This window comes from Mya arenaria, chromosome 6, assembly GCF_026914265.1.
Source record: "Mya arenaria isolate MELC-2E11 chromosome 6, ASM2691426v1".
NCBI lineage: Eukaryota > Metazoa > Mollusca > Bivalvia > Myida > Myidae > Mya > Mya arenaria.
In genome coordinates, this window is record NC_069127.1 from 2,354,151 (window position 1) to 2,373,871 (window position 19,721).

Here is a 19,721-nt window from a genome sequence, read left to right on the forward strand (position 1 = left end):
CAATGCCTTCCACTTCCCTGCTTAATCACATTGCTATAAAGTCTGACATTGCCTTCCACTTCCCTGCTTAATCACATTGCTTAAAAGTCTGACAATGCCTTTCATTCCCATGTTACATCACATTGCTTTAAAATTCTGATAATGCCTTCTTTTCCCCAGCTTTATCACATTGCTTGAAAGCCTGATAATTGCTTTCACTCCCCTGCTATATCACTTATACCCTTACCTTCAAGGAGACCCGGAGAGGTCCCTGGTCCAGCACCTCAGTCTCAGATATCACATCCGTCACCGCTTTCCTGGAGAAACATACATAACCAGTTTATTTAATTTTTTAAATCAAAACGTTTATTCGATTTTCGACACTGGCCCGGAGTAGACATATGAAGTCCTAGATCTACTGATGGTTGGTACAGAATTATTTAAGATTGTTAATACAGATTAAAGCTCCTACAAATCTACCTTGAGTCTGTTTTCTGTGGCTCTGGACAGGCTTGAGCCCATAAATAGTGGGGATATATGTCCTGGGATTGCTCAAAGATCGTACGTTGATCAAACTTTGCTAATTAATTAATAGACATTCTTGTTCATACTAGTTAATCATCAGAGACATACCAAAATTATAACAAAACAATCATAGAATGTCAATCTACAATGTATGTTCTTTTGTATGAACCATTTTAAAAGTATATTGAAAAGAAAATATTCAAAATAAAGCATCACACATTATTTCAGATCACTTATCAGCAGTGATATTCTACTTTGTTTTTGGAAAAAAAGTGGCCCTGGCTCTTTAATTTATACAATAGAAATAATTCATTAGATATCTATGAAATCACTCTGAAAAAGTTGTTTATTCCACTTTTAAAACAGTTTCCCTAGTGACCCACTGTCATGTATTCTTGAGGCCAAATTGAGATCAATATGGTTGTTTCTTTAATGGTATATGCCGACAAACTCATTTTTATTAAAGCGTAAGTAGCCCTTTTAGCCATAAAATATTAATTTTGAAAAGTAAATATGAAAAACTGTGATCTGATCTTTTATCAGCAGTCTTGTATTACTGGTTTCCAGACATTTACGCAAAAATTGGCTCATTCGAGATATTTTTTCTCAAAACGGTCAATCTGTGAGAGTGCAGCTTTAATGGCAGAACCAAAAGAATCTAATCTACAATATTTGAGAACCATGGAGGGAACAAATCTTTTGTAGGATGATGAAAAATAAATCAGGGGCATCAATCATGTGGAAAGGACCTGATGACCTCATTATACAAATATAAATCTTTGAAAGAAGTCATGAGAGGTAAGGTTGGCTGGAAATCTCACATGGTGACACTCTGTCTTTCTTTGGGAAGAAACAATAGATCATATTTATTCCCTCCAGACTTTCATGCCCACATCATGCCCCAATGGTCATTATAGTTTCATAAGAACTTATTATCAAAGTCATAATTCATCAGTAACTCTGAAGAAAAGGATCTGAATCCACCTACGCATTGAATAATATTTATCATTAAAAAAGCCTCGTCAGCTGATGTCACTTGGAAAAAGAGAAACAATCGTCTGCTTTTGTAATATTTTTGAATGGACATGAAATGACAAATATGTTAACATGTGTATTATATGTGTAACATGGCACTGTTAACATGTGTACTATATGTGTAACATGGCACTGTTAACATGTGTACTATGTTTCATGGGAGTATTTTCAATAGTATTGTTTAGTTATTGCTAAATTATGTTTTATGCACCTGAAACAAAAACAACAACATCCAAACGTTGACAAATTCCATCCAAATTACAAGCAAGGGGCAATGTGTAATGCCTCATGTGTAATGCCTCATGTGTAATGCCTCATGTGTAATGCCTCATTATAGCCAGATATTTCATTGAGGTTTTTTTTTCAAAAGAATGTATGGTAAGTAATCAAAAATTGCTTTAACTACTTGGCTAAAAATACATGCAGCAAAAGGTGAAACTTGAAGGCTTTAAAACGAAATTGAGATGAAGCTACACTGAGACAGCTAAGTAGTCCTTTCAAGGCTTTTGATGTAAGCTCCCATTGTAAACGACAATCCCTCCCCACTCACACCCCTGTCAGACCCATACACAGAGCTACACCAATGTGAACATTCATATACAGCTGAAAAACTGTGCAAACCTTTCAACAATACAATGCCAACTAAATTAACTGTTGGCTTAACAAAGCAGCTGGGGAAATGGTGACAAATCAAAACAGCTTTGTCAACAAAATGACATGACTGAAGAAATCCAATTACTGTTTCTTAGAAGACAGCTAGAAAATTGGAATATCAACTGATGCTAATTTCCCTGTCAAAAGTAAACTACCAAAATGTGGTAAAATGAGTTATTTGAATTATATTTTGAGCTTTATGAAACTTATTATATTTTGAATTTTCAGGAATTAGTCTCTTTCATTTAATACAGTCATTTGTATTTTACTTTATCACCCTGGTGTATTTGCATTCATTTATCACTTAAAATCCTAGATTTGATTCCCAGCTTGCTCATATGAGTCTGGTTAGTGGGAGTTCTCTATTATCTTCCACAATGTTAGACAACATCCCTGTGTGAAAACACAACACCAAGCATGATAAGTCTCAAGATCTAACAATTTGTGTTTAATCTGATCGGGCACCTGGTTTCCATGTGGTAGTCCATCACGTCCCATGCATCCCAGTACAGCGGAATGTCGTCATACATCACAAACTGGTTGGCTGGGTACTCCTTGTCAACAGCATCCCTGAAAGTTACATTTAGGAAATATTTATTTATAAATAATTGATTGCCAAAAAGGTCAATACCAGCTTTCTTCTTATGTAATAAACATAATCACTACATTCCAATCATGAGGCTTTCAGACCATCAACAATATATAAATTATTATACTTTAAGAGTAATGGGATACCTTCACATAAGCATATTGTCTTTGATGATTGTATGTGTATTTCATGCCAGTATTTTGAACTGTATGATAAACAAGTCTTCTATCTATTTTGGGTCAAGGGAAGTAACTCAAACAGATGTAAATTTATATCCTGAACAGCATTGCTGGAAATTGTTAGGTATAAAAAATGTATTTTCCAAGCAAGTCATAAATATGTTTAATATTGTCTTTAGATCACTTAAAAGCACCAAGCCTTATCTTAAGCAATGTATAAATATGCTGTACATATTCAACACTTACCTATTGGATCTTGCCTGGTGCATGTGCACCACTTACCTATTGGATCCTGCCAGGTACGATTGCACCACTTACCTATTGGATCCTGCCTGGTGCATGTGCACCACTTACCTATTGGATCCTGCCAGGTACATGGCACCACTTACCTATTGAATCCTGACTGGTACACATGCACCATTTACCTATGGACTCCTGCCAGGTACATGTGCACCACTAACCTATTGGATTTTGCCTGGTACATGTGCACCACTTACCTATTGGATCCTGCCAGGTACGATTGCACCACTTACTTATTGGATCCTGCCTGGTACAGGTGCACCACTTACCTATTGGATCCAGCCAGGTACAGGTGCACCACTTACTTATTGGATCCTGCCTGGTACAGGTGCACCACTTACCTATTGGATCCTGCCTGGTACAGGTGCACCACTTACTTATTGGATCCTGCCTGGTACAGGTGCACCACTTACCTATTGGATCCAGCCAGGTACATGTGCACCACTTACCTATTGGATCCAGCCAGGTACAGGTGCACCACTTACCTATTGGATCCAGCCAGGTACAGGTGCACCACTTACCTATTGGATCCAGCCAGGTACATGTGCACCACTTACCTATTGGATCCAGCCAGGTACAGGTGCACCACTTACCTATTGGATCCAGCCTGGTACATGTGCACCACTTACCTATTGGATCCAGCCAGGTACAGGTGCACCACTTACCTATTGGATCCTGCCAGGTACAGGTACACCACTTACCTATTGGATCCAGCCAGGTACAGGTGCAGCATTTACTTATTGGATACTGCCTGGTACAGGTGCACCACTTACCTATTGGATCCAGCCAGGTACATGTGCACCATTTACTTATTGGATCCTGCTTGGTACAGGTGCACCACTTACCTATTGGATCCAGCCAGGTACATGTGCACCATTTACTTATTGGATCCTGCCTAGTACAGGTGCACCACTTACCTATTGGATCCAGCCAGGTACATGTGCACCATTTACTTATTGGATCCTGCCTGGTACAGGTGCACCACTTACCTATTGGATCCAGCCAGGTACATGTGCACCATTTACTTATTGGATCCTGCCTGGTACAGGTGCACCACTTACCTATTGGATCCAGCCAGGTACATGTGCACCATTTACTTATTGGATCCTGCCTGGTACAGGTACACCACTTACCTATTGGATCCAGCCAGGTACAGGTGCACCACTTACTTATTGGATCCTGCCTGGTACAGGTACACCACTTACCTATTGGATCCAGCCAGGTACATGTGCACCATTTACTTATTGGATCCTGCCTGGTACAGGTGCACCACTTACCTATTGGATCCAGCCAGGTACATGTGCACCATTTACTTATTGGATCCTGCCTGGTATAGGTGCACCATTTACTTATTGGATCCTGCCTGGTACAGGTGCACCACTTACCTATTGGATCCTGCCTGGTACAGGTGCACCACTTACTTATTGGATCCTGCCTGGTACAGGTGCAACACTTACCTATTGGATCCAGCCTGGTACAGGTGTACCATTTACTTATTGGATCCTGCCTGGTACAGGTGCACCACTTACCTATTGGATCCTGCCAGGTACAGTGCACCATTTACTTATTGGATCCTGCCTGGTACATGTGCACCACTTACCTATTGGATCCTGCCTGGTAGAGGTGCACCATTTACTTATTGGATCCTGCCTGGTACAGGTGCACCACTTATCTATTGGATCCAGCCTGGTACAGGTGAGCCACTTATCTATTGAATCTTGCCAGATACAGGTGCATCACCTTCCTATTGTATCCTGTCAGGTACATGTGCCCCAATTACCTATTGGATCCAGCCTGGTACAGGTGAGCCACTTATCTATTGGATCCAGCCTGGTACAGGTGAGCCACTTATCTATTGAATCTTGCCAGATACAGGTGCATCACCTTCCTATTGGATCCTGCCAGGTATATGTGCGCCACTTACCTATCGGATCCAGCCAGGTACATGTGCACCACTTACCTATTGGATCCAGCCAGGTACATGTTCACCACTTACCTATTGGATCCAGCCTGGTACATGTGCACCACTTACCTATCGGATCCAGCCAGGTACATGTGCACCACTTACCTATTGGATCCAGCCTGGTACATGTTCACCACTTACCTATTGGATCCAGCCTGGTACAGGTGCACCACTTACCTATTGGATAATGCCAGGTACAGGTGCACCACTTACCTATTGGATAATGCCTGGTACAGGTGCACCACTTACCTATTGGATCCAGCCAGGTACATGTGCACCACTTACCTATTGGATCCAGCCTGGTACATGTTCACCACTTACCTATTGGATCCAGCCTGGTACATGTTCACCACTTACCTATTGGATCCAGCCTGGTACATGTTCACCACTTACCTATTGGATCCAGCCTGGTACAGGTGCACCACTTACCTATTGGATAATGCCTGGTACATGTGCACCACTTACCTATTGGATCCAGCCTGGTACATGTTCACCACTTACCTATTGGATCCAGCCTGGTACATGTGCACCACTTACCTATTGGATCCAGCCTGGTACATGTTCACCACTTACCTATTGGATCCAGCCTGGTACATGTGCACCACTTACCTATTGGATCCAGCCTGGTACATGTGCACCACTTACCTATTGGATCCAGCCTGGTACATGTTCACCACTTACTTATTGGATCCAGCCTGGTACAGGTGCGCCACTTACCTATTGAATAATGCCAGGTACATGTGCACCACTTACCTATCGGATCCAGCCAGGTACATGTGCACCACTTACCTATTGGATCCTGCCTGGTACAAGTGCACCACTTACCTATTGGATCCAGCCTGGTACATGTGCACCACTTACCTATTGGATCCTGCCTGGTACAAGTGCACCACTTACCTATTGGATCCAGCCAGGTACATGTGCACCACTTACCTATCGGATCCAGCCAGGTACATGTGCACCACTTACCTATTGGATCCTGCCTGGTACAAGTGCACCACTTACCTATTGGATCCAGCCTGGTACATGTGCACCACTTACCTATTGGATCCAGCCTGGTACATGTTCACCACTTACCTATTGGATCCAGCCTGGTACATGTGCACCACTTACCTATTGGATAATGCCAGGTACAGGTGCACCACTTACCTATTGGATAATGCCAGGTACATGTGCACCACTTACCTATTGGATCCAGCCAGGTACATGTGCACCACTTACCTATCGGATCCAGCCAGGTACATGTGCACCACTTACCTATCGGATCCAGCCTGGTACATGTGCACCACTTACCTATTGGATCCAGCCTGGTACATGTGCACCACTTACCTATTGGATAATGCCAGGTACATGTGCACCACTTACCTATTGGATAATGCCAGGTACATGTGCACCACTTACCTATCGGATCCAGCCAGGTACATGTGCACCACTTACCTATCGGATCCAGCCTGGTACATGTGCACCACTTACCTATCGGATCCAGCCTGGTACATGTGCACCACTTACCTATTGGATCCAGCCAGGTACATGTGCACCACTTACCTATTGGATAATGCCAGGTACAGGTGCACCACTTACCTATTGGATAATGCCAGGTACATGTGCACCACTTACCTATTGGATAATGCCAGGTACAGGTGCACCACTTACCTATTGGATAATGCCAGGTACATGTGCACCACTTACCTATTGGATAATGCCAGGTACATGTGCACCACTTACCTATCGGATCCAGCCAGGTACATGTGCACCACTTACCTATCGGATCCAGCCTGGTACATGTGCACCACTTACCTATTGGATCCAGCCAGGTACATGTGCACCACTTACCTATTGGATAATGCCAGGTACATGTGCACCACTTACCTATCGGATCTTGCCTGGTACATGTGCACCACTTACCTATCGGATCCAGCCAGGTACATGTGCACCACTTACCTATCGGATCCAGCCAGGTACATGTTCACCACTTACCTATTGGATCAAGCCAGGTACAGGTGCGCCACTTACCTATTGAATAATGCCAGGTACATGTGCACCACTAACCTATTGGATCCAGCCAGATACATGTGCACCATTTACCTATCGGATCTAGCCAGGTACATGTGCACCATTTACCTATTGGATCCAGCCAGGTACATGTGCACCACTTACCTATCGGATCCAGCCAGGTACATGTGCACCACCCTTCCCTGCTGATCAATGTGGGCCTCCAGCAAACTGTTCTTCATCACATACATGCCATCCTGATATATTAAGGTTATATATATGATTATTATCATGATATATGGCCACCAATCATTCTCATACAAAGCATATATCATTAAAACAGGTACAACAGGTCAGACATTTTCACAATTATGTACGACAGAATACAATACATGGACATAGTGCAATAGAATACTATTGTTACCAAAAATATACTTGTTCAAGTACATACTTTATGTTATTCATATACTAGAGAATATTAATTAGATATATAATCATTTCTCAAAATAAATGCATCTTAAACAAATATAGCTGTGGTTATCATAATGAAATCACTCTGACATGACAAAGGATTGTAAAATGATTGAAAAGTTGGATACTCATAATTCAAGGTACATGTATTTAATAAACCTGTAGATTAGAATACAATGGACACAAAAGTAGAAAATGAAAGTTGTCCTCTACAAAACATTCACAATATATATATATATTGACAAAAACAACATTTTCCTCTACAAAACATTCACAATATGGACAAAAACAATACTTTCGCATATTTTTACAGTTTCTTCCCTTCCCAATCATCATAAGACATGCCACCCTGATATGAAAGAGTGTATAATGAAGTGAGATGATCAAGTATTACACAAGTACAGCCTCTACAGTTTGAACTAGTATACCATTAATGTCAGATATTATACCTTACATGAATGTGTCCCTTCCGTGTGTATATTAAGTTGCTCGGTCCGTATATCAATGTATTTTAATAAAAATCCAGTTTTTATGACGTCAGTGGACCATATCATGTTTTGACCAGTCCGGACCTCGCCAAAAATATAATATGGACCGCTGAGGTCATATGATATGGATAGCTGATGTCATAAAACCGGTGAGTGCTGCTTGCAGTTTTCACAAGAACATTTTTTCGCAAGTAAACATTATTAGATTTGTTCAATAAAATACATCAACAGCGCTTTAAAATTATTAAATTATAAAAAAGTGGTCGGTATAATATAAGAAACACACCACTTCGGACCATATGGCATTATAAGGACCAGCCAGTCAGAATTTTACCTGTTCTTGAACTTCAGCTGGTTGGATAGAGGTTACTGGGTCAAGGAAACTGTAACCATAGCTACCAATATTCACACAATCTGCAATGCAGAAAAGCTTGCATTAAATTAATTAATGTAAACTTTCATGTAATTTGTATAACCAATGCTTCAAGTCAAGTATCTAGTTTGCATGATAGTCTTCTACTAGTTTTTACTATATAATTCATGTCATACAATAAAAACTATGTAATTCTACAAACAACAAGAGCAGTTGTAAGACTACGCCACTTTGACTTAGAAGTGAATACAATAACGATGTAAAATATGCCTGTCAAAAGCAATAAACAATCAAATTATAAAGTGAGCAAGAATCGCGATTGACAAAAACTGATTTTTAATGATTGGCAGAAGAGATTCCGTTTCAAGTGCTTTATTCTATTTTTTGTAACCATAACTAAAACAGCAATCTATTTTAAGTAACACTGACCTTGACCCTAGGGTGCCAAAAGGCAATCCAACCACAGCTCTCCATAAACTTGTCCTATATACCAAGTTTTGGTCACACTATGTCAACCCTTACTTGAGTTATTCAGTACTAACCTTATTTCTATTTTTAGGAACAGTGACCTTGACCTAGACCATAACTCTCCAGGCCCAAAACACAATCTCAGGAAAGGTCTCTACAAACTCTTCCTATATACCAAGTTTGGTCACAATATGTAGACCCTTACTTAGGTTATTCAGTACCAACCTTTTTCTATAAATAGTAACCTTGACTTTGATCCTAGGCGCCTTAAATGCATTCCTATAAAAGGTCTACATAAGCTCTTTGCATATACGAAGTTTGGTCTCTTTATGTCAAACATAGCTTAAATTATTCGATACATAAGGTGACTTTGATGCTGCCCTCCCACCAGGGACTTGTTTTCCCTTTATAAAAATGTGGTTGAGAATATAAAAATGTGCCTGTCAAAAGAAATTAAAAAAAAAGAAAAAAAATCAATGCAGGGCCACAATTTGTATTTAGGGTTAAAATAGAGTTATGTGGCTTATTGTAAGATGGTCGTCATTAATTGTGCAAAGTATTAAGTGCATTGAATGAAGGGTAAAGAAGTTTATTTATTAAAATCCCAACTTGCCCTAAAACTTTAACCTGCCCTAAAACTTAAACCTAAGTCAATCAGGGGCCATAACTTGTATTAAGGATATTATGGAGTCATGTTATCTCATTGTGTGATGGCCCTGAACAACTGTGTGAAGTATTAAGTCAATTGAATGAAGGGTATAGAAGTTATCAATAAATATCCCAACCTGCCCTAAAACTTTAACCTAAGTTCCATAGTCAATCTGGGGCCATAATTTGTATAAAGGATAATATGGAGTTATCTAACCTCATTATGTGATGGCCCTTAACAACTGTGTGAAGTATTAAGTCCATTAAATGAAGGGTAACTTGCCCTAAAACTTTAACCAGACGTTGACGCTGGGGCGCGTAGTATAGCCCACCTTTTTCTTCGAATAGTCAAACTAAAAACTTATTGAATTCACTAGACACTGTAGAAACTTTAATGTACTAATCAAGTCAGACAGGTCTCATTAATTAAACAGTGAAAAGATTGAGAGTTCTTCTACCACAGACTTACAGAGGGCATGTCCTTCGCTGTTGTACTGCTGAGCCTTAGCTTGTTTCTGTGGGCTTCTTTTCTGTCTCTTTTTAGCTGGCTTTTTAGCTGGACCTGACCCTGAGGGTTCTGTTTCTATGACAATGACCTCTGTCCTATCAAATGACAGGTTGTTTCTGATGATACACTTTGTCTGGCCAGGCTTCGGGAACAAAAAATTGCCTTTCCTAACAACGTCTCGAAAACCCTTAGCAAGGATTTCATTCCCTTGTGTCATTATTTCTGAAATAAAGCACTCATTTTTTGAAATAAAAAAGAATATTGCATACATTTTTTTTTTTAAATAGTAAGGAACCTTTAAATATCAAGGACTAATTTACTTGTATTTATAGTTATTCACTACAAGCTAATACACTGTATATCATAATATACAATTAGAACTAATGTGGTAAAGTTTAGCTATGTGGAATTATTTCTTGTCTTCAAGGCTTCTTGTTCCTACCATTCATGAACTAAAGAGCTACATCTACAGAATCTGTACCATAAAGGGTTCCCGGTCTCTCCCCATTTTATTCGATCTCCTAATTGTTTTTGATATGTTACAAAATGGAATAAATATATTTACATTATGTCATAATTTATGTGTTTGTCATAGATGTAACTAAGATGCAATGACAATAAGCAATGCTCAAAGGCATGTGTTTTTTTATATAAAAGATAAGATATGAATTTTGAGGAAGACAAGAGTAAGTACTATCTGAAAAATGTATTAAAAATATGTTTTAAAGGTGGACTATTGTTCTCCCTCTTTTTATACAAAAAAACCCCATTAAATTGTGTAAGCAGTCCAGTTATTTTGATAATTGATAATTGACAGGCGACATTCAGGTGTGAAAATCCTTAGCGACAGTCCACTTTTATGTATTGTGCAATTATTACTACAGTCTAACACTATTGGCTCAAACTCACTTGCCTCAAATTCCTTGTTGGCTCAAACTGAATGTCAAGGGTCGATTTTTTAATATCGAACGTAAGCATTCCTGCATGGCTCGAATTTCTCGAGGCTCGAGGTATTTTGGCCAGTCCATTGGAGTTTGAGCCAACGGTGTTTGACTGTATTGGAAAAGTTTCCAAGTGTGTTAATTCTTTCTCCAAATGCTTGAATTTTGGTTTGGTTATGTATGCTATTATGACAATGTTCCTGATTTCTATTGGCAATTATAATTTGATATAATTTTGAATGTGTAATCATCATCTCTCTATTGAAAAGAGGCAATGGTTTAATATTGAACGTAATAATAGGAGATGTCATCTTTGTCAATCAAAAGATGTTAGTGATGATTTTCATTATCTTTTTAAATGTACTCACTTTGTTGATGCAAGAAAACGACTGCTACTATTTAAAGTGATAGCTGTAACACTATTATGTATAAACAGTTGATGAATGAAATAGATGAAAAGAAATTTATAAATATAGCGAATTTTCATTAAGATTATACTGTTTTTTTAGAAAAAAACACTCAACTAATTAGCACTCACCTGAGATATACTATAAATCGTTACAAATTTGTATAAATATATTTATAGTATCAGTCGTAGTTAACTATAGAAGATAGATAATAGTGTAACACTGTATGTGTTATTCATGACTCTAATTTGAGGAAATGTGTATACTAGTACTTAAAAGTTTTTTACTTCGCCTGAAATTATTATTTGTTTTATTGATATTTAATATGAAATAAATTGTGAAATCATTTATCTTCTAATACCTGATGTTGTTTTGTATTCTTAACCATGATAATCAATTATAATCCTATTATCCCCCAGTCGTTCACACCTTTTCAATCACGGCTCATAGCTATAATTTTGAAAATAGAGACCGGATGAGACTGGGACCGGATGAGACCGGGACCGGGAAATTAACTTTCGCCCAGAAAGAAGTCCATTTCAATTAAAATTAATTACCTTCATAGTGTTCATGAGCATCTTTGTAAACCTGAAGATAATGAAAACAAAGATATAACAACACATTAAGTTAAACAGAAAATAGCAACAGTAAATGTGCTTATGATGTATGTAATAAATAACGATTTCGAAGTAAATGACTCAGACTGACCACCCCGTTTAGCAATCATGAACAGGAGACATCCAAAATGGCCTACTTATGCCAATGTGCTTTTTTTACCACATTTGAACAACCAGCATATCAAATATTTAAGAAAAGGTGATGAGTCTTTCTATAAAGTATTTGGGACTTTGACATAGTATTTTTAACTGGAATCTTGTAAACTAACAGTGCTCTCAAGAGTTTATCTTGTGTATTTGCCCAAGACTATATTCAAAGCTACAAAAACTCATTTTCAGTCAGTGTGACATTCTATACATTCTATATCTGTATGATTTGGACTCAAGAACTCAGAAAGTGATTAAAATGACATCTCCAATTATACCTTTTTGTTATTGCCCATAATGGATTAGTTTTTGTCTGATTTTCAATCTCCAGTAGAGGCATTTCAAAAAGAACTCAAGCTACTAAGCATTTAAAAACAATCACCATATGCTTACTAGAATTCTCATTATATGGACAGTGGGCTTTTTTCTGACCACATTTGGGTCGAATTGGTCCCTTGCCACCTAACCATGTACGTTTGTACCTAAATGTGAAAACAAAGTTCCCAATTTTATGTTTAAAATTATTTTTATTTATTCTATTATATTTTTTTAATAAAAAAACATTGGACCCCCAAACCGATTTTGTGAAAAAGTTGGTGTATTCTTAAATTTTTTTTTACTCATTTCTAGGCAAAATTCAAATTTCCAATTTAAGTCAAAAATTACAAAATGAAGAAATTTTTCGATCTGAAAGGCCCAAGCTCGATTCTCAGATGAGTGGGGAAAACCAGTTAACACGGTATATATGCAGAAAAATGTAATCAATCCAAGCAAACTTAACATCACAGGAACTGTTACATCTTGCTTTACCATTTCTATAGGGGATACTCACATGGATTTAATTTAGTTGAAGTAGCTGCCAAAATGCAATGTTAAAATATATTAAAAATTGTAACAACTTGCGTTACCATGCCAATAGATGAGCCTGGGAGAACATCGTGAAACTGGTTAAGGAGCAGCAGCTTCCACAGTTTGGGTAGCTGGCCATAGGGGTACACATGGGCAATGAGCTCAATAAACGCCACTGTGTGCACAAACTCCACATCATGCAGTAACATCTCACACAAACGGTTCATTTTCTTTACCTTGAATATACAAAAATATAGGTGTCTTTATGTAACAAATTTTAGAATTGAATTATTCAGGAAGATACATGTATACTTTGTCATGTGTAACTGACCAACGTGTCATGAGAAAATGCCCAACATTTCATGAGTAACTGACCATCCTCACTCTGTGAGTGACTGACTGCTGTGTCATGAGTAAATGACCACCTTGTCATAAGTAACTGACCACTGTTTTATGAGTCACTAACCACTATTTCGTGAGTAACTGACCACCATTACATGAATAACTGACCACTGTTTCAAGAGTCACTGACCACCATTCCATGAGTAACTCACCACCATTCCATGAGTTAAACTGACCACAACTAGAACTGTAAGCCAAAGGCTAACGAATACCCCCAACCCTTCCCTGTCTAGGTTGTTTGCCCTGGCCTTAGTTATGGTATCATTAGAAAGCACAAGGCAATACATTTATTTAGTTTATTTAGAATACCTATTACTGAATCAGGGACTGCCATGGCACTGCAGCAGAGATGAGGGTGAATTTGACAGTCTGCCAACCCAATTTCTGTTTACCCACCCCCACCACCTCCCCCCCACACATGAGTACCAAGGAAATAATACAGGTGCACAAAATCACATATACAAAGGTTCACATCATGGTCATGGATAGCTGAAAGTTTGAGAAAAATATATTGAAAAATGACAAAGGAGTAGGCCACCAAAGCGAATATTGTAACAAATTTAAGGCCTGTATGCACCTAACTTCAGGACTTTTGATGGTCTTTTTAAGGACAAAATCAATTAAAGGTCTTTTTAAGGCCATGCAAACATTCTGATTAATACAGGTGCACCAAATCACATATTCAACAGTTCATATCATGGTCATTGACATCTAAAAGTTTGAAAAAGATTTATAGAAAAAATGAGAAAAAATGACCAAGGATTAGGCTAGACAAAGCTGTATAATTTTTGCCTATTTTAACTTATTCAGGGGCCATAATTGGAGACATGATCATGTGATTCCAACCACAATCACAGGGGCAAATGTTCTCACCATGGCTAAAAGTTTGAAAAAGATTCATTCAAAAATGACGAAGGAGTAGGACGAACAAAACTAATTTTACCCAATTTAACTCATTAAGGGGCCACAACTCCACTCAGGATCATGTGACTCCCACCAAATTCATGGAGGCAAAGGTTTACATCATGGCCATTAATATTTGAAAGTTTGAAAAAGATTTGCTCAATAGCTTCAAAGAAGAATCCTGGACAAAGCTAATTTTGCCCAATTTAACTCATTAAGGGGCCACAACTCCACTCAGGATCATGCGACTCTGACCAAATCCACGGAGGCACAGGTTTACATCATGGTCATTAATATTTGAAAGTTTGAAAAAGATTTGTTCAATAACGACAAAGATGAATCCCGGACAAAATAACGGACGGACAGACGGACAACCCGATTCCAGTATACCCCCCCCAAACTTTGTTTTGGGGGGTATAATTACATAAGTAGCTGACAACCATTCCATGAGTAACTGACCACAATTACATAAGTAGCTGACCACCATTCCATGAGTAACTGACCACAATTACAGTAGCTGAACACCATTCCATGAGTAACTGACAACCATTTCATGACTAACTGACCACCATTACATGAGTATTTGACCACCATTTCATGTGTAACTGACCACAGTTCCATGAGTAACTGGCCACCATTACATGAATAACTGACCACTGTTTCAAGAGTCACTGACCACCATTCCATGAGTAACTCACCACCATTCCATGAGTTAAACTGACCACAATTACATTAGTAGGTGACAACCATTCCATGAGTAACTGACCACAATTACAGTAGCTGAACACCATTCCATGAGTAACTGACCACCATTTCATGACTAACTGACCACCATTACATGAGTATTTGACCACCATTTCATGTGTAACTGACCACAGTTCCATGAGTAACTGGCCACAATTACAGACAACCATTTCATGAGTAACTGAGCATCGTTTCATGAGAAACTAACCACCATTTCATGCGTAACTGACAACTGACCCATGAAAAACTGATCTAATGTAGCAAAAACATTTCATTTGTATTTAATGAGGCATTTGTGATCATATTATTTAAAAATCATGAGCATGTTTACCCTGGCATGTGTGGTGTATGTCCCGTTATGCATCTCCAAGTACAGCTCCCCGGTCCACCGACACAGATTACCCCCGTCTTCTTCTTCCACTGCAGAGAAAAACTCATCCGGCGTGCTCATCTTTACCCTGGAAAATGTCAATAGAAACATGTAAGGTTGTCTTCTATTTCAATATACAAAAACAGCACCCACAACAGGTTCCATTGTTCATCTGTTCTGTAAGTCAAGAAGCGTGAGTCAACAATTATTAGAGCCAGAACTATGTTCCTTGTCACACATGTGCATATTGCCATGTGTTTAAAATATCAGGTGAACACTTTGAAACCTTTCCATCTTTTGGCATGTAAGATGGGAAAGGGGCATAAGTCTGTAATTATTAAAGGAAGAGTTGCTGGCCTCGTTACACATGTATGATGTTGACAATGAAAAAAGATTGTACTAAAATTCATGTAAATGATACTGGCTGCTATTAAGAATCTTGTATTTCAGAAGAACTACAACAAAAGATATTCACATTCAGCATGTCTTGTTCAGATTTTGAAAATATATGAAATGTGAGAGTACATAGTAGTATTTTTCATTTTATGTCATACATATATAGAAATGCAGAAGAATGTCCATTTCAATTAAAACATGTATAGAAATGTTCTGTTGTATTTCTTCTTGAATGAATCACTTTTCAGAACATAAATGCATTAAACAGAGAGTCATATTCTGTAAAATTGCATTTACTAGGATACCAATTTCAGATTAAATGTGATTCTTTATTGTTCGCATTGAATCTCAATTGATCGGCAAACATTTACCATACCTAAATCACTTCAAAATATACCATTACCAATTTTAACATATCATATACATGAAGCACACCATAACCAGTCCATAACTTTGTATTCTTTATGTTGATTATACATTTTAACTTATGAATTGTAGAATAAAAAAAATATTATTAGAATTTAAAGATTTAAAGCTGCACTCTCACAGATATTATGTAACTATTTTTACAACTTTTTTATTTTTTGTCTTGGAAAGAGCAAATTTTTTGCATAAATTTCTGCAAACCAATGAATTAAGATTGCTGACAAAAAATCGGACCGTAGATTTCAATGTTTCTGTTCAAAAATTGATGTTTTATGGCTTAAACCACTTAACTAATGGTTTCAGAAAAATGCATAAAACACAAATTTTTTAACTTAAATATAAAAACCTGCGATATAATTTTTTGTCACCAGTCTTATATAATTGGTTTCCATGGATTTTTGCAAAAATTGGCTCGTTCCAAGACAAAAAATAAAAAAGTTGTCATAAACAACATAATGATAAATAAATGGTTGAAGTTTTTTTATTAATATGTGTTAATTTTGATTATCAAACTAAAAATATCAGTCTTATAAACATATTTCAGTATTTATTAGCTGAATGAGACTTCATAATTATAATTGAATATTTAAAAAAAAAATGTTTTTTATAATGGTTATACCATTTCAGAGAAAATAGTTTGTATTCCAATAAAAATGTAGAAGATGTTTTAGACAGGTTTTAATACAAAAACAATTAAAAAATATGTTTGACATGAATTGTCTATTTTGTCTCTAAAACCTGTAACTATCTTTTTAATTATTTGAAGGCACAAAACACTTAAAAGAACAAACCAACACTATCTGTAAATTTACCTGTGTTCAAATTAGTAAAAACAATATAATTACTTCCTTTAACAATCTATTCTGTAAAGATGGACAACCTTCTAATCAGCTCCCTTCCAAATTAGGAGCACACAATTATGTCCCTTTAATTGTTATTAGCAGTAATGGAGAGGAAGAGTAGTCCAGGTAATTATGAGATGACAAGTAGATAGAGAGAGGTGAGAAAGAGGACATGAAAAGGGCTCTGTATTTAAGGTGAGGACCACCAGTATGGGGCATCAAACCTTCATCCAACAGGCAAGCAACACAATAACACAAGAGCCATATTAAAAAAGTATTAAAGAAGAAGAATATATGGAGTTAGAATGTACTTCTGCTTTAAGCAGACAATACTCAAATGGAAAACTCCTCACCACTAAATTAAGGTAAATCAAAGCATTTAATATGTAATCAAAGAAATTTTATTATTTTTGTATATTTTTTCATTTACAATCATCTACATACATACATGCCTAAAAATTAAAGGCCCAGTATGTTTAAGTAATGTAAACTTATCAAAATATAATTATCCAAATTACTTCTTTTAACCTTTTTGACATTTTCTAACAGCCATGATGATTGAAAAAATGCATTTACCACAACTACAAACATGTAACAAAACCAAAAGTTTATTCTTAATTAGACATGTAAAATATCAGTAGAAAATTTACATATCGCATGACTTTTTGTTCAACATGTATAAAATAATTGATATTCTAAACATCTCTATTAAATTAATGTTCAACAAAAAAAAAATGATCACCTAGTACTACGTTTAAAGCCTTCAGATAAACGTTTAGCCAGTGTTTATTTATAGCCAAACATTGCAATGATTATAAGACTGTTTATGTGATCACAGTAGTGTTTGGTGGTAAATTTGGTAGATTCTGCCTGTAAAACCCATTTCTTCATGAAACCAAGAAATTCAACATGTTGTAAATACACTGGCATTAAATAGTGAAGGACATTAGACTCCAGCACTAAATGATGACAGTGTCATTTCATGTTAACGTCAACAAACACTAGAATGTCTAACAAATATAACAAGCGGATTACTTTTCTTGGTACATATATGTGGTGATGTGAATACAATCATTAGCGCATGTCTGTGCTGGGAGAAATGACCCTTGCTTTGATAAAACTGTGGTGTTCACAAAGGGGGAATAAAACAAATACAAACATGTTTCTGCTTAGCAATCCATTACAAGCACAAGATAAACTGTTCTTCACCAAAACAAGAGCCATTTTTCGCTGACCATTGCTATGATCATCTACTTAAGGTATGATCACAGTGATGTTTGGTGCTTGATGGCAAAATATTCCAACAATAAATATGTTTTTTGATACTCAACACAAAATCAATTGTAAAGTATTTCAGAAAGCAAATCATGATTCAATAATAAAAAAAGATGGTACACAAAATGACCCTTTTTCTTGGCACAGCTATGTGATGATGTGATATTAGTCATTAGCACATGTCTGTGCTGGAAGGAATGGTCATTTATGCAAAAAATGGTACATGCAGTTATAAGAGATAGGTGAAGATATAGAAATGTACAAGTACTTTCAAAGAACTGCAAAGTGATTTTAAATGATAGAGCTCTTTTTCTTGGCACAGCTATGTGGTGATGTGATATTTGCCATTAGCACATGTCTGTGCTGGAAAATATGGTCCTTTTTGCTCAACATGATTAACTTGATTGATGTAGGAATAGATGTAATAATCCAACACTAACTTTGTGATTTCTAAACATCTCTTTTTAATTATTTTTTAATAAAAAACAATCAATTAGTACCCTTATAAAGCCTTGAGAAAAAATGAAAAGCCAGTGTTCATTTATAGCCAAACATTGCAATGATTATAAGATTGTTAATGTGATCACAGTAGTGTTTGGTGGTAAATTTGGTAGATTCTGCCTATAAAACCCTTTTCTTCATGAAACCAGGAAATTCAGCATGTTGGAAAGACACTGGCATGAAATAGTGAAGGACATTAGACTCCAGCACTAAATGATGCCAGTGTCATTGCATGTTAATGTCAACAAACACTAGAATGTCAAACAAATATAACAAGAGGATTACTTTTCTTAGTACAGATATGTGGTGATGTGAATACAATCATTAGCACATGCCTGTGCTGGGAGAAATGGCCCTTGCTTTAATAAAACTGTGGTGTTCACAAAGGGGAAATAAAATAGATACAAACATGCTTATGCTTAGCAATCCATTACAAGCACAAGATAAACTGTTCTTCACCAAAACAAGAGCCATTTTTCGCTGACCATTCCTATGATCATCAACATAAGGTATGATCACAGTGATGTTTGGTGCTGGATGGCAATCTATTCCAACAATAAAAATGTTTTATGATACTCAACACGAAATCAATTGTGAAGTATTTCAAAAAGTAAATCATGCTTAAATAATAAAACAAAACATGTTATTACACAAAATGACCCTTTTTCTTGGCACAGCTATGTGATGATGTGATATTAGCCATTAGCACATGTCTGTGCTGGAAGGAAT

General features: G+C 37.0%; 1 protein-coding gene across 5 annotated transcripts in view; it reads right to left on the reverse strand.

Moving 5' to 3' along the window:
* The window catches only part of LOC128238726 (alpha-mannosidase 2C1-like), a 70,615-nt gene that overhangs the window by 22,998 nt on the left and 27,896 nt on the right, over positions 1-19,721 (reverse strand). For all 5 annotated transcript variants that reach the window (XM_052954914.1, XM_052954911.1, XM_052954912.1 and 2 more), the window contains exons 16-23: positions 15,514-15,640; positions 13,193-13,369; positions 12,078-12,108; positions 10,134-10,394; positions 8,510-8,589; positions 7,382-7,473; positions 2,659-2,763; positions 227-296 (exon numbers count right to left, since the gene is read on the reverse strand). In XM_052954914.1, coding sequence (XP_052810874.1) covers positions 227-296; positions 2,659-2,763; positions 7,382-7,473; positions 8,510-8,589; positions 10,134-10,394; positions 12,078-12,108; positions 13,193-13,369; positions 15,514-15,640 — 943 coding nt within the window. The remainder of the gene's footprint in view (positions 1-226; positions 297-2,658; positions 2,764-7,381; positions 7,474-8,509; positions 8,590-10,133; positions 10,395-12,077; positions 12,109-13,192; positions 13,370-15,513; positions 15,641-19,721) is intronic.